We start from the raw sequence: 15,858 nt of genomic DNA on the forward strand, positions 1-15,858 counted from the left end.
GAATCGATCGATCAGGCAGTAGAGTAGGAAGAAAGAATAAGACAAAGAAAAACAAAAGACAAACAGAATGTAGACCCATTTCTTTTTGGTTTCTAGGATGGATTTCTCCGAAAAGCTGTTCTCACCCAGCTTCCCGGAGAAAAGAGCACCCAGTTCCCGGCACCCAATAGCCCGACTAACCCGATCTGAACAAAAGAGCAGAGCACCCAGCACCTCGAACACACGGAATTTTGGCCCAAGCCCAACCACCCAACTAAACCTAGCCCACCACGCTACTATCGTATCCCGTACTCACGAGTCTCTCGAGGGAGTAACGACGGTGGTCCTCCTACTCCGGCCGCCGGCCTCTCCTCCTCGATGGAACAAGATTCGGCTGCCGTCGGACGCAAGCGGCGCCGTAGAGGAGGAGCCGCAAACCGACGGAAGACTTCCTCTTCCTCCCAGGAGGCTTGTCCGGCCGCCCCTCAGGCTGCTGCTCCATCCTCGGAGAAGCGGCGGCGCAAGGCTGGCGAGGTCGCTGCCGCACCCAAGGCCAAGGGGCGCAAGACTACGAGCCTGCTCGACAAGGTAACGGACTTGTAGGTTATAGGGTTAGACACTTAGACTGTTACAGATTCCTAGAGCTGGTAGCCAGTGGAAGCCAGTGGAAGCTTCTTTGCCCGCAAACTTAAAACTGTTGAACTTTATTTGGTCGAAATATGTACTCCCTCCGTCCCAAAATAAGTGACTTGGATTTGTATAGATTCTTATGCAAATCCACGTCAGTTATTTTGGGACGGAGGGAGTATTATATTGTACAAGAAGTATACCATTGAATTCGAATTCAAAATAAGTTTCTAATGGTATATTTTGTTGTGGCATATAACTCATATATCGCTGGTCAAATTGACGACCTAGCAATACTCGTGTGCCTTATAAACTGAAAAGGATGGAGTATACAAGTAGCCTTGTATTACAAAAATGAGCACAGCCCTTTTTCCCATACAGCACACAAATGATCATACTCCAGTTCTACTATTACAAAAATGAGTACTATGTTTCACAATTTTCTGTGCGTACACATATTCAAACATGTTAACCAGTTCTAGTAGTATGAAACTTTAGGTTATTTTCTAAATGCACATGTACTTAGACCTGCAAGGGATGGATGAGGTTATATGTGATAACGCGACCAGTGTGCTGGACAGGTTATGCACAGTTGCTCTAAAATTTGTGCTCATTAACAAACCCCACAATTTATGTGAGTTTCACATGGCTGGAGTTTTAAAACATTATTGGCAGTAGCAAGTAGGTGTACCAGGTGATGTGAGGATGGAGGTTGTTACTGCAACAGCACCAAGGCTAACGATGCTGATAAAGAATTTGGTAGTTCTTAAGGACTGTGCTGATCTACCGAGGGCTGAGAGCCTGGGGCGATGTCTTTTGGGTGATAGTGTTTAGGTTGTGTGTCTAGATGTTTGTTTTTAGTTACTTGGTCATGTCGAAGTGCCTAGTTCTCTTCAGCTGCTTAAACGTTGAATGAACTGGTTTAATGCTCTAGTAACCAATTGACCATTGTTGAGAATGTGTCGAATATGTGTACGACTAGGGTTACAGTTGGACTTGTAATTAGCGGAGGGTTAGGTGTTGGAGTCGAACACGTGTAACCCAGGCCTAGTATATAAAGGCACAACGGGGTAGCCCAAAGAGATTATGACAAAATAATAGCAATAGGCTCACAAGGGGAGCCGGCGGCTTGTGCCGGCGCCCAGGGTGGCCGGTGTTGCGGTATTATGGGGGAGGAGCGCCCGTAGTCATGCCCCGGGGATGTAGGCTTCGGCCAAACCTCGTTAACAAATATCGTGCCTCGGTGTCATCCTTGATCTTGCATCCGCCGAATTTCGAAACAACCATGGTCCTGGTTTTTGCTTTGCTGTATTGAGCATCTGCAATTTATAGTGATAGAGATAGGTGGCAACCTTTTATCGAACAAGAAAATTGGTGACGTGTTGGAATGTTTGTTATACCTTGTATTTCTTTCTTTGACATATTCTTAATGAGTTAATTGATGATGTGTTGTCTCTTGACATCTATTTCTAGATGCGTGCAAGGTTATCTGGAGGTCATTTCAGAATGTTAAATGAGAAATTGTACACTTGCAGGTTCACATTCTTTCCACACAGCACTTTTTTTTGGTTAAGTTGTCATGTTGGAGCTTGTTAGGCCTGTAATCTTTACTCTCTCCAATTGCATAGGATAGCTTTGGCCAATAATTAAGACATGATAAATCTAAAATTTGTATTTTGAAATATCATAGACATATGATGTTGCGAGTTATGGCTAATTAGCTCCAATTGATTCTCCAAAAAAATATAGCTCCAATTTTGTACAAATATTTGCTCAGTACAGATGATGATAAGTGATAAAAGTTGTATACAACAATTGTTGAGCTTAACACTGGCAATATTCTTCATGCCTTCTTTTGCATGGTATGTAATTACCCCTTGTAAACTGTTATCCTGAAAAAACAGGGTAGCTTTTGATTAACAAAATCTATGTGTATTTACTCTTGGAGGTAGAATATTAGAACCCATAGAAACAGGAGCTTCATTTTCCATGATTCACCCCTTACATTTACATGTGCTTTATATTTTTCAGTGGAGAAGATGCATTTGAATACTTTAAAAATGAGCCCGAGCTTTTTGACGTGGTATGTCATGTATTTTCTTCTTCCACATGAAAGTTTTCGCCTGTTAGAGGATTTTTTTATCTTTTCAGCACTATGGTTCATGGACAATTTTAGCATCTTGTGGGGTTAGGTATTGGTGTGTTGATATGTGACTCTCCCTCCCCAACCCATAGATTTTGAGGGGTCTTGTCCTTCCATCTGTACAAGCCTCATAGTGATACTTAGTTCTTTCTTTATTTTGGAAATGATTTCTTGTTTGCATATTCCATCTGAAGAAAATGCCTTCAAGTGGTTGATAAGCTGAATGTGTTTATACGCTGAAAGTTTCTTCATAGCTGCGACCAGGGCAACAATTTACCCTGAGGAAGCAACTCCATATTCACCTTATATGTGGTTGAAATTTCACACTATTCGCTTTTAGTATCATGCAGGATATCAAGAGCAGATGTCACGTTGGCCAGAGCAGCCAGTAAATGTAATAATCAATTGGTTGAAGAGTCATAATAAATCGTGGACAGTTGCTGATTTTGGCTGTGGTAAGAGTGCTAGGAAGTTACTGTCTTGAATCTGACACTTTCTTGAAATTATTCCCTCTTGTTATTCCCTGCACAAGCATGATAACACCATCCACATCATGCTCAGGCAGTGCAGCAGTTGCTAAAAACGTGAAGAACAAGGTCTTTTCCATCGATCTTGTTTCAGACGACCCTTCAGTGATCGCTTGTGATATGGCCCATGTAAGCACTGATCATATGTATTTCTGTGGTGTTTTACTCTGATAGCATTATGTTCTTACGTGTTGGGTCTGCTGTTTTGCTTAACTTTCAATTATCTTCAGAAATGTTTTTGTGAATATTCTCTGTTAGTTCCTTGTTATCCTTTTTGTGTCTTCTTCATGACTGCTGGTAAGGTTGAGAACAGCATTGCACTATACTGCAGAATGACCGAAGTCTAATACTATGAATGTCGATGATTTTCTTGTGCAAGTCCTTACCATTTTGTCTAGAATAGTTTCCTAGCTCCCATTGGAAACAAAAACCAGAGCTGTGTGTTTAGAACCAGATGTACAAACTAAACACCATAACTACTCTCTTGGTAACCGACTTGTTACTTCAACTAAATGTCAAGTCATTTACTCATTTATGTGCAGACCCCATTGGAGCCATCATCAGTAGATGTGGCAATATTCTGTCTTTCTTTGATGGGGACCAACTTTCCCAGTTACTTACAGGAAGCGAACAGAGTCCTCAAGCCAAGGTTTGCTTATTGAAGCTGCTACGCTTCTACCATGAATGGTATTTGGCTCTTTTTTTAGTATTCACACATTTTTTATGCAGTGGTTGGCTTCTTATCGCTGAAGTGCGGAGTAGGCTAGACCCGAACACTGGAGGTGCTGATCCTGATAAGTTTTCTGAAGCCATCAGCCAACTTGGCTTTTCACTTGTTTCAAAGGTTTGTATTTACAATCCTTGGCGGTTTTCTCTGCTGGTTCCCAACTTGATTGAACTTTGATGAGGTAATTCTGTATAGTGAATGCCTAGAAGGATTTACCATGAACGGTACTTGGCTGCTCGCTAGCTTCCTTATGTACCCAGCTTGCTTTCTTTCATACCCAAATTAGTCCCAGGCATGTATATGTAAAAAGGATCATATGCTGGAGTATTTATTAGCCGATGAGATGGCAATTCTAATAATACCCATGGATTTCTTATGTTGATGTATTGTAGGTGGAAGCTTGATTAAAAAATTGAAATTGTTGCATATATCCTTTATTTATGTTAGAATCACAACATATGTAGGAACATTGATCTTTGCTTATATCAGCGCACAGTTATTTTGCTGGTGCAATTACTTCTTTATTTTATATCATTCTGTATAATATCTTGATCTTTGCAGTTTGCATGCACTATACCAGTGCTGTTAGATGCTCATTGTATCATCGATCTTCCTTGCTCATATTGCTTAACATCATAGGACCAATCTTGTTTGCTATCATGCTGAAATAACCGAAGTGTGATTATTTGATTACCCGGATTCACGAGTTATCATATTTGGAGTCACAATGTTGCTTAGTGCATTGACTAATAACAGGCAGATGAGAGATATGGTGATCACAGGTTTAAACATTGCGTCTTTAGGGTGTGCTTCAGAAACTAATCTATTATTTGGGCCCACAACGAGTTTGGATTGGTTTCCAAATTGCTCCCACCGATGCATCTTTTTTATGTTCCATGTTTGAAAGTCCATATGACGTTTTGTTTTTGCTTGTCCTTTGGATCATATCAATGTATAACACCTTTATAGCTTTCGATCTGCTAATGTAGTGAGATGAAAATACAGTTTGTTTTGTATTGACATGATGACACAGGCATACTTTATGTCAACCGCGAAGAGTGCTCTCTGCTTTCTAATTGCTATTCGGCTCCTTTCTGCAGGATGCGAACAACAAAATGTTTGTCCTGTTTTATTTCAGGAAAAAGGTCGGTAGCTCTATTTTTTACCTCCACTACTGACAATTAACAATTGCATCATTCACGAAATATTTTTAACACTGAATGTTGTGGTTTGACTTTGTCTCCACAGGAAAAGAGCAAGGCGGTGGACAACATTGATTGGCCCCAGTTGAAACCTTGCTTATACAAGCGGCGATGATTTCATATTCACCGATAGCTATAGTTGCACTAGACTTCTTCCAAGGCCTGGCTAAATTAACTCATCTGGTGTGTACTAAATCGGCTTTCTGTATGTCAGGCTTTTCTGCTCCTATTTTTTTTACCTTCTCCGCAGCTGTATGTTCCATAAATTTGTCAGACCTCACCTAACAAGACCTAGTGGCTCTCGCTAAGTGCTGATTACAGGCAGTTTAAAAGTTTATATAATTCTCAATATGCGCCATATTTTCATGAGAGGTGCAAACGAACTACTAGCGGATAACCTCGACATGTCCGTGCTATTTCTGCCCTATTTATTACATTTGGTAATTTCTCCCGGTTCTCAATGAGGGTCAGTCATGCCACTGGGTTTCTCCTGCTTTTGACTTGGGATTGGGACTGGCACGAGTGACCGTCGCTACCATTTCTGGGTTGAGATGGCGACTGGTTTGATACTTTGATTGCTGGCATACGATTTTTTGGTAGAAATTTGCTGACCTTTCCTGGCCTGAAGTCACCTTTACTTTTCTCCTCTGGCTGATCTTGACTTGGCCAGTTTTAGTGTCTAGAGAATTATAATGGAGGTCTGCGTACAAAGGTCTTACCGTCCAACAGCCTGTTTGGTACTCATGTCATTTTATTTCCAAAAATCCTGTTAGGCAATCAAATTTTTAATAGGATTTTATTTGGCTGAATTTGAATTCTAGATTCAAAAATCATGTTTGTCGGTCACATGGATTTGTAGAATGAGAGACAAATCTAGAGAAATGATGCCTTTCAAAGAGGAATTGAGGTTTGTTATAGTTGTAATTTCATGAAATTTCAAGATTCCAATACGCAATTTCGGGCCAGCTAAACAAGCTTGTTCCTGAAATTCAAAATGATTTCCAAAATTATATGTCCAAATTATGGCAGCCAAACGAGTTGTAGTTTCAACTCAATCTGCTGAACATGCTTGAGAAGCATGCTTGGTTGTTTTGAGTCCCGTCATGGTTCTGGTCGGTCTCAAGTTTGGCACTGGCAGTCTATTTTCACAAGTGAAAAGGTGATCCTATAGTACGTCGACAATCTTAATTGTTTTTTTAATACAATCTTAATTGTTTGGTCGATGCGTATTGGCGATCGTTTTGAAAACGACACTCTGGTTTTGACTTTTTCTTGTTTATTATTGCCTCGTAGCAGAGTGGTAGGTAGTACGGTACAAAAATACGTAAAAACTAAAGAGGTGCCCCACAAGGGTGACGTCCTAATCTCCAAGATCCAAGTAGTCGCTGCTTAATTTATTTCTTTATTACGTATATCTTTTGCAAGGGATTGCTTAATTTATTCATTCTGGACAGTGATTAATGCCCTGCACCCGGAGGATTGCGTCAGATCTGACTTGGGTGCCTCTGTTGATCGAGAAAGAGATATGCAGCACATCATCATGCTGGAGGCTGGAGGTCGGCATCCCTGTAAGCTGTAGTCTGTAGAAGACTCGACTTGTAAAAAAGGAAAAAGAAGACTCCACCACGAACTAAATTCATAATAAACCCGCATTAGAAAAACGGAGTAATTTACACAGAGAGCTCCGACGTTGCTTCGTAGTAGAGTACTTCCTTATAGCTCACGTGTCCACCAAACTATCTATCCATCCATCGCTATCACTCGATGGACACATGCTCGCCCTCATTTGCTCGGATCAATCATGAAAGGCCTCGCAGGGCAATCGTGGGGCCATTTCCCAGATTTAAAAGGATTAATTTTTTAATAAAACCTAAAGATTAGAAATTTTATTTATATTTCATCTGCTTTCGCTAAGACACCTCTTTGCGAGAAACTTTCTAATATTACTACATACTCTCTCCGTTTTTAGGCTAAATTTATATTTAGGAACAGATCGAGGTAGCACTAATCATTTCGTGTACGGGTCAGCTTAGCATCTCCTGTTGTTATTATCTTCATGCTCTTTGGAGCCACACCCGGAAGATGCCAATGATAATAATTGAGTATTGCGACCCCAATTACGAACATTTTTAGAACAAGCCAATTCGTCTGACTCGATCCATGTCGTTTTTGGACTTTTCGGACACCTTTCGTTTTCCACCCTTTGGCTAATTTCCACATACCGACATTTTCTTCCCTTAATCCTCCTCGAGTTTACCACTCGAACCTCCCGGGCGTATAGCGCATGCCGATTATTATGTGCTGATTAAAATGTCGTCGAATCATGGTACACCCTGTCATATACTAATCACCGGCATTATTGATTCCTCGTAGAGATTCAATCTTGCCTACCCTTACAATATTTCCCGAAAGAAAAAAGGTGTGCAATATGCATATGGCATTGACAGCTTCTGTTATCACACACGGAGTATTCTTGTAGGGAAATGGTGGATGACTTGAGACTTGCTTGACTACTCCGTGTATACAACGGCGATGACTTTTGAATATATACTTCCTCCGTATCACAATAAGCGACGTGGATTTATATGAAATTTGAAGACTGGGATGCAGTCGTGTTTTATAAAAAGTGCAAGCTTGATGTTCCGTTCTTTCCTTGGGTGAAAATTTGAACTTGTTATTTCGGCGTGTCGAAACTAAGATAGAAATACAGTTTTGGATAAGTCTGGAAGACATTGTGTGTCCATTCTTCTAGTCCGAATATTTGTGATGGTTACAAATATTTAAGCACTTCTGGTTTGAAAATGGTCCATGAAGAACCACGAGATATTTGTTTTTTGAGAGAAAATTTAAAGAACCAAAATTAACTTAGAGCAAAGTTCAAGAACCAAATGCGAGCTTTGTTCTTAAAAAAAATCAAGCTCTGAAATCAGATTTTCCACGCTCATCTAGATCTTTTCCATGTATCTTTACTCTTAGAAAAAAACTGATTGGCGGTCGTTTTTCCACTCTGCTTTGACTACTTTTTAAACTGCATGCAGATCACAATAAATGTCTCTCATTCTACTTGATAGACATATGTATCACGATCATTGAATTATAACTAATTTGATATATATATTTCAATGATTATTTATATTTCATTACTCAAAAATATCTGACTTGTTGGTCGTTAGTTTACTCTACTAAGAACCTAGAAGTAAATTGCTAATAAATGTACCCATTTTAGATATACATATCACGATCTTCGATTTATGGTTGATTTGACCAATATTTTGAGACAAATTATTTAGAATTATAGGAAATATAAAGATATAGATATAAAAGTATTTATTAAAAATATGCAATACTACTACATCAACATTTAAACATGCTTTTAATTACACAGCGCGTGCATTTTAGCTAGTAGTCGTATTCGCAAGTCAAAAAGTAAAAAGCAGCAAGCCGAATCTAAGCTAGTGGCCATTAGTCCACAAGTGCACCACTAACAGGATAGAGACGGATCCTCGTCGCAGCAAAAGAAGAAAAAAAAAATCGAAAGAAGAGAAGAAGGGACGACGAGGCTAGGGACTGAAATCTCTCGATCTCACATTCTCGCCCCTCGTCGTTTTACCTTCCCTCCCTCCCACGGGCTGCACGCACGCTGCCTCGCTCCGACCGACCGCCACATCGCCCCCTTTCTCTCTCCCTCCCTCCCTCCCTCCGCATCTCCATCTCTCTCCGCGTTGCTCTGCTGCCACCCGCTTCACCGGCGCGCTGCCGGGGGCTCCTGGGCCTTAGCTAGCTCCTCCTCCCCTCGATGCGGCGCCCGGCGCCGAGCTGCTGCTGCTGCTCCTCGCACTCCAGAGGCGCCGGAGGCGACCTCCCCCGACGCCCGGCCTAGCGTCCTCGAGCTCCTACCGGAGAGAGATCCGGGGTTTCTCGGTAAGCTCTGCTCTCGCCCTGTCCTAATTCCCGACCAATCCGCCTGATCCCGCCCGATTCCGCTCCCCGCACGGCGCTAGATTAGTGCTCGCCGCGAGCTCGCCGGTTCTTAGTTCTTACTGTAGACTCGAGTCCTTTGTCATGGATGCACTGTCGGGCTGCGACAGTCCGCTGGGCCGCCGCTTTTGACAAAGAGGAAAGCTTCGCGGCAAGCGTGGACTTAGTGGTGTTTAACTGCAGGCATGGCCGCTCTCTCTGTGCGCGTGTCTCTTTCTCTTTTGGCAGGATCGTGCGTGCTGGCTCGGCTGCCTCACCTCAAGCCTGCCGCGCCACGAGTAGTTACAAGATGGTGATCTCGTCATGACACAATGCGGTGGCTATTTGTTTTAGCAAGAGTTGGTAGAGATGGCAAATCGTGCCTTTCTTTTAAATTTGCTGTGGTTTTGTGCTGGGCTGCATTCAAGCAACTCACCGAGTCATTGCTGGTACTCATGCATTCTCAATATTCATTTATGAGACTTTTATTACTGCATGCATTCCTCCTCGAAGAAAATAATTACTGCATGCCTTTTTTTTTCTTGCTGTGAACAAGGTCTTAGTTGGTTCTTTTTGCTGTGGACTTTATGGAAATCATGGTGGCATGTGATGTTTCTTTTTAGGGAATGTAACTTCTATTGCCCCTGGCCCCATATATGCACATAGCCTTTGTGGAGTGTGGTGTAAACCTTGCGTAGAAGTTGTCGAATGCAATGGGCCCTTCTAGATTATATATAATTGTGGCGAGGTATTCTGAACATGCCCACGGTATACTCCCCCATGGTATACTTGCCCACGGTATACTTGCCCACCGTATACTCACCCACGGTATACTTGCCCACTGTATACTCACCCACGGTATACTCACTAACTAATGAATACTTCCTTGAAGTGGATTTGTTGAACGCACAAGATCCTTCTAGCTTCTATCTATATCCAGTGAAGTGAGGTATCGTACACATGTTTGTGATATACTTAAACACTTTCTTTTTCTCTTGGAACAATTTTTGTAAGCAACTTGCGAATACTTCTAGAAGTAGAATATGTCAACACACGTATATGTTTCGTGGCGTCTTGTACAACACGATCATGACCGACTTTGCTACCGATTTCGAGTACCTTCTAACTAATCTCTTATTTAAGCATTTAGAGGGGTCGTGTGACCCCGCGGGACCCAAAGTGGATCCGCTCTGGCGGAGATGGAGTCAGGGAGCGCGTTCTATGCGGCTGAAGGTCTCCACATTGATCCCATCTGGCTCATCGACCCAAAGCTTCTCTTTGTTGGGCCACGCATCGGCGAGGGTGGGCATGCAAAGGTCTATGAGGGGAAGTAAGGCTCATCTTTCTTCACTATCATCCTATCGAGCTATCATCTGCAGTTTCCTGATTATATGTATCATTTGCTTATAATTCATCTCTTGGTTGATGCCGGGTTTGTAGGTACAAGAACCAAAATGTTGCCATCAAGATTGTGCACAAGGGGGACACCCCTGAGGAGGTGGTCAAGAGGCAGGGTAGGTTCTTGAGAGAGGTGACTATGCTGTCAAGGGTGCAGCACAAGAACCTTGTGAAGGTTCGCTTCTTTGCTGACAAATATTGTCCTTTCTTTGGGCTGGAAGTGTTGGGTTCTTTTGGAAATAAAAGGCTAATACCTTCTTGTTGTTCAGTTTATTGGGGCTTGCCTAGAGCCTGTCATGGTGGTGGTGACTGAGCTATTAGTGGGAGGCTCTTTGCGGAAGTATTTGGTCAGCTTACGGCCTAGGAACCTGGAGCCGCGTACAGCAGTGGGATTTGCATTAGACATTGCTCGAGCCATGGAATGTTTGCATGCTCACGGGATCATTCATCGTGATCTCAAGCCTGGTAAGATTTTCCATTCTGTAACCTGATTACCCCATTCGGTCTATTTTATTCTTTGAATACTTGGTGAATGTATGCAAACTAGGATAATAGCTTTCCTTCTGTCCATATATGCCCTGAGGTGGAACCATTGTAGGGTACTCTTTTTGTGTGTATCTTTGGGCATCTGGGCCTTTCCACACTACCCCTTCTAAATAAATTTGTGCAGCACACTACACGCATCGCTTAAATCTTCATGATATTGCAAATCAACTCTCATGTTGCATAAGTATTTCCATGTGTACATTTGAAGCGTTGTGCTGTTAATTTGACATTTAGCATTAATTTTTAGCAATGTTTGCAGTCGGTTCAAGTTTGTGTTGACTGTTGAATTCTGCCATCAGAACTAAGTTAAGGAGATGTTATGAAGTTAATTAAAAAAAGTAAGCGGTGGTGCATGACTTTCTTGTTCCCGTTTGCCCGTGCTCTGTTGTATTGGCAATCACTGATCACTGCTATCATGAGCAAGTCCAAAAATTGGTTAACCTTTATTTTGGCACAAATAAAGGACATGGCAAACATTTGGTTGTTTGTTTTGGCAAAATGAAAATTTTGAGATAGATCTGGACTGACTCAAACTGAATATCCATCCTGCACTGGTCACTTCTATCATGAGCTACCCCTGTCTCTTTCCTCCTGTTGCGTGTACCTTGTTTAGACCATCAAGCGATCGGTAGTAATTTTTCACAGGCAGTTATCACATTTATCTCTTGTTGTTTTTGTTCGGATTGCATGCTGCTTATTTTTCATGAGTAGCCATCACTTTCCTACTTTGGTAAATTTTCTCTGTTCTTACTAAATCGTCAGTATCGGCTGATATGTCGATCTCATCTGTAGAAAGATACAATATACTTTGGACTTTAGTATGACACAGCAAGATTAGAGCATGATACAGACATTCTAGTTTGTAGTCTGTTGGATCTCGGATTGGAAGTTTGCTTCCCTAGATCTTGCTGTGTGTTTAAATTGAACATAATGTGGGATTTGTACAGTCTTGGATCAAAGAACTGCTCCTGGTTTTATGTAAATTTTGAACACGCATTTTGGTGCATTACATGTTGTTTCTTGTGTTTGGAATTTCCATTACTGGACAGATTGAGTCTGGTAGTCTTATGTCCTGTTGAGAGGAAAAGATTTGGCACTGCTGTACTAAGTATGGATGTGCATTTTGCTTCGTTGCTCAACTTCTTGTATTGGCTTTCTTCCTGCCCGCTCTTATTTTCATATTTCCGTATCCTTTCAAAACATGAATCTAATCTTTTGGAAAAAATAAGTCTCTTCGCTGGAATTTTTTAACTTTGCATTTATTATTCTAGAAAAAAAAAACCTAATCCTTCAAATCTTCGCTACCCTTCGAGTCTTCGATACGCTTCGAATCCTTATGGGGAAGTCTATAAATGATACGTCCCTTGCTTGAATCATAACGACTTACTTCAATTTTGACCCTATCCCCCATCAGTATTCGTATAGAACTAGACCGAATCGTACACAAAGATCAGATGAAATAACCAATCACCTCACTAATGGAAAATGTAATGCATATTTAAACACTTGTGTATTTGTTTTGTTCCTCTTGAGGGTAGCACATATTGTGATTTTTGTTCATGCATTGATGTGTTGATAGATTGATGGATATTGTGCACATGTGATATGCAGACATATTAATATTCTAGATGTGTGGCTATGTTTGGCAGGTAGGTTAGTTGCAGTACAGGATGTCAAACTAGAAACAGAGATAAATGACTCATGTTGGTTTTGATAAGTTAGAATTACTTTTTGTTTTGATTTCTGAGAACAGAGAGTGATTACAGCCTGGTCCCACTCCATTAGATGAAAATACCAAAAAATGCCCTAAATGTTGCAAAGTTATCTTCCATGCACCAGTTGAACAGATCAAAAGCTCAGGCTGCAGGAGTATGACAGCAGTATTAACCTTGTTTGTCTAGTGGTGTCTTGCGATCTTGCTTGCTTTTCTCTACTATAGGATGCTTTAGTTATACAATGGACTGTTTGTCAAGGCGTTCATGATTAAAGTCATCATGAAATTAATTAGCAATCAAGATATATCCAATAGCAGCTTTGAAGGTCTTCGTGGTAGACCCTCAAAGCAGCTACAGCTCATTTCCTCCTATATTTTGGATGATTGTTTTCAGTTGAAGACATAATAGAAGCACTATTCATGTCGCACAGTAGAGAAAACTTGATGATCATGAATGTAGTTCAATAGGTATTAGGTAGTCTTGGCTTCATCATTTTTAGAGGAAAAGTTAATATGGTTGTTCAGTAGATGGTGACTTGTGCATACTTTTCTCTCAGGTTCGCTGTTAGCCTACAGTTATGTAGGTCCATTTTAGTATATAATGTATCAGGTAGCAAAACCACCTCGCGGCACAATGAAAAAGTTTTGTCCTTCAAGAAGGTACCACTCTCCAGGAGCATAAGTGAGCTGAACAAAGAGACATTGAAAGATAGCTAAGTCTGAAGATGTTCACTTGGGTGTAGATGTTGTCTTGTTTTCAATGGACACATACCTCTTGTCTATAACTTATTCTGTTTAGACTAGATATGGTCAACGTTTCATAAGAGATCTGTTATTTTGGCAGGGACAACATATTTACTGTTTGTTCATCTATTATCTCCTTCTCCTGTTGCTCTGTATTAATCATCTGGGAGCTATTCTTTTGTCACATCAATCTCCAATGATCTGCCTGAGGATATGTTTCTTCAAATAAGTTGATCCTGACTACATAATTTTTTTCCTTCCCTTGGTACAGAGAACCTTCTGCTGACCGCAGACCAGAGAACAGTTAAACTCGTCGACCTTGGTTTAGCAAGAGAAGAGACGTTGACAGAGATGATGACTGCGGAAACTGGAACTTACCGTTGGATGGCTCCAGAGGTTTCTGCTGCTGCAGTTTCATATCTTCCAGTTTCTTTAACCCTTTTGTTTTGTGCTATTATATGACTAATCCTGAGATATCTCAACAGTTGTACAGCACAGTCACATTGAGGCATGGAGAAAAGAAGCACTACAACCATAAAGTAGATGTTTACAGCTTTGCGATTGTTTTATGGGAACTACTTCACAATAGACTTCCCTTTGAGGGCATGTCTAATCTGCAAGCTGCGTATGCTGCCGCTTTCAAGGTAATGTTAGACTTCTAGAATTTAATCACACACTTTGCAGTTTGTGGACCTTATGATGCAGGGAGTTCTGATGGTTCTCAGTATGTTCTATCACATGTTTATTCCGTAATGCATACACTGGTGTCGTGTATTTCTAATTTGACCATATTAAACCTCATTTTTTTCAGAACATTAGGCCAAGTGCAGATAATTTGCCTGAGGAGCTGTCAGAAATCCTAACATCCTGCTGGAAGGAAGACCCAAACGAGAGACCAAACTTCACCCAGATAGTACAAATGCTTCTCCATTACCTCTCTACCCTTTCACCGCCAGAACATATGGCGCCCGCTCGCACATTCAGTTCGGAGAATGCAATCTTACCTCCCGAATCCCCTGGGACAAGCTCACTAATGGCATCTCGAGGTGATATCACACCTAAAGGCAATGTGGAAGACAAGCCGAAGGGCTTCTTTTTCTGCTTCAGCCAGTGCTATTAGCCGCACCAGACGGAGCAAGGGAACTCCCAAGACGATGCAAAATATCAAAAGAACATCACAACAGAACGCTCTGCAACTCGGACCGCAGCTCAGCACACCAATAGTCAATACCCCAAGCATGGCAGTGCAGTCCCTGTAGAACAGTTCTTTCTGGTAATCAGGGCACCCCTGCATCTCCAACATGATTCAATATATCGGCAGGGTAAATCCGAGTAACCTTTTGACTCCTGCTAGTAACTGAAAATAGTTATATCGTATATTTTCGATGAACCGTGGACCATAAGGTTGTTCCTTGTCTAAATTGCCCGCCCATCGTATAGTAATAATCGGCATTGATCAGTTACTCTCTTAGTCTCTTGCAAAGGATATTGCAGGCTTTGTTCCTTCCATGTATAGATCTTCCTTCTTTGTGCATCATTGTTGCTGATATGCTGAGCATGTGCTGGGGCCAGAATAAGGCTAGAAGTGGGGTTGGTGCAGGGTAGTATTCGATGGTCCTAAATTCAAATTGACCATCCTGATCTGGACGATTTTTTTAGAACAGGAATCGTCTGTTTGCACAACCGTGCTTATATCCCTCTCTATGATAAAATAACAGGTGAGTTTCGAAGTTTATAAGAAATTACTAGTGTGGAGAAGAGAAATACGTGTTCTTTAGATTTTGATTGAATTTCTTGACGAACATTACAAAGTTGGGCAGGTTCCTGCAATTCCATTGAGATCCAGTTTGTAAGGGAAACCTTGCAAAGCTCGAGTCAAATGGAAACTGAGGAAAAACTACGGCTCCACAGCCTTTTGAGCCCAAATCGACCATATCAAAATTGGCTAGCCAATATTTTTGTTCAAAGTTTTGGCTGTCCATGTTTTAGCCATTGTTGGCAAGAGCAATTTCATGGTCCGCGGAATCTTCCGTTTTTTTATATTCTGATTTAGTATCAGTTGTTTTGAGAGGGTATAACCTTCCATTACATCGTTAACTAACAAATGAAGGATTACATTAGGCGGATCGTCCAAACGTCTTTTGGCTAGGAAGCTACTCAGACTGTCCGCCACCGTATTCGCCTCCCTGATTTAGTCTCAGTTTAATTAGGAAATAAACGTGGTTTCAAGATGAACTTGACATCGAAAAGGATTTTAATTAGTAGTGCAATTAGCCCTTTTCTCTCTCATAATT

The 15,858-nt window shown here is 41.3% G+C and overlaps 2 protein-coding genes across 4 annotated transcripts; both read left to right on the top strand.

Annotated features, from left to right (window-relative positions):
* Positions 1-228: 228 nt before the first annotated feature.
* LOC100827804 (ribosomal RNA-processing protein 8) lies at positions 229-5,571 on the top strand. Of its 2 annotated transcripts, none has more exons than XM_010237327.3 (9): positions 229-567; positions 2,080-2,141; positions 2,638-2,689; positions 3,090-3,204; positions 3,311-3,405; positions 3,819-3,925; positions 4,006-4,120; positions 5,037-5,148; positions 5,252-5,571. In XM_010237327.3, exons 1-9 carry the CDS (start codon positions 358-360, stop codon positions 5,278-5,280), a joined length of 897 nt encoding a protein of 298 aa, XP_010235629.1. In that variant the 5' UTR covers positions 229-357; the 3' UTR covers positions 5,281-5,571. The 2 variants fall into 2 exon arrangements, with proteins under 2 accessions (XP_010235629.1, XP_003575272.1); XM_003575224.4 differs by having other exon boundaries at positions 232-567; positions 5,104-5,148.
* Positions 5,572-8,790: 3,219 nt separating this feature from the next.
* On the top strand, positions 8,791-15,101 carry LOC100828114 (serine/threonine-protein kinase STY13). 2 transcript variants are annotated; one of them, XM_010237328.3, is made up of 7 exons: positions 8,791-9,126; positions 10,306-10,492; positions 10,603-10,735; positions 10,830-11,025; positions 13,836-13,960; positions 14,050-14,208; positions 14,376-15,101. In XM_010237328.3, exons 2-7 carry the CDS (start codon positions 10,362-10,364, stop codon positions 14,682-14,684), a joined length of 1,053 nt encoding a protein of 350 aa, XP_010235630.1. In that variant the 5' UTR covers positions 8,791-9,126; positions 10,306-10,361; the 3' UTR covers positions 14,685-15,101. The 2 variants fall into 2 exon arrangements, with proteins under 2 accessions (XP_010235630.1, XP_003575273.1); XM_003575225.4 differs by having other exon boundaries at positions 10,313-10,492.
* Positions 15,102-15,858: the final 757 nt, after the last annotated feature.

The sequence above is a fragment of the Brachypodium distachyon genome, chromosome 3, assembly GCF_000005505.3.
Source record: "Brachypodium distachyon strain Bd21 chromosome 3, Brachypodium_distachyon_v3.0, whole genome shotgun sequence".
In the NCBI taxonomy this organism is placed as follows: domain Eukaryota; kingdom Viridiplantae; phylum Streptophyta; class Magnoliopsida; order Poales; family Poaceae; genus Brachypodium; species Brachypodium distachyon.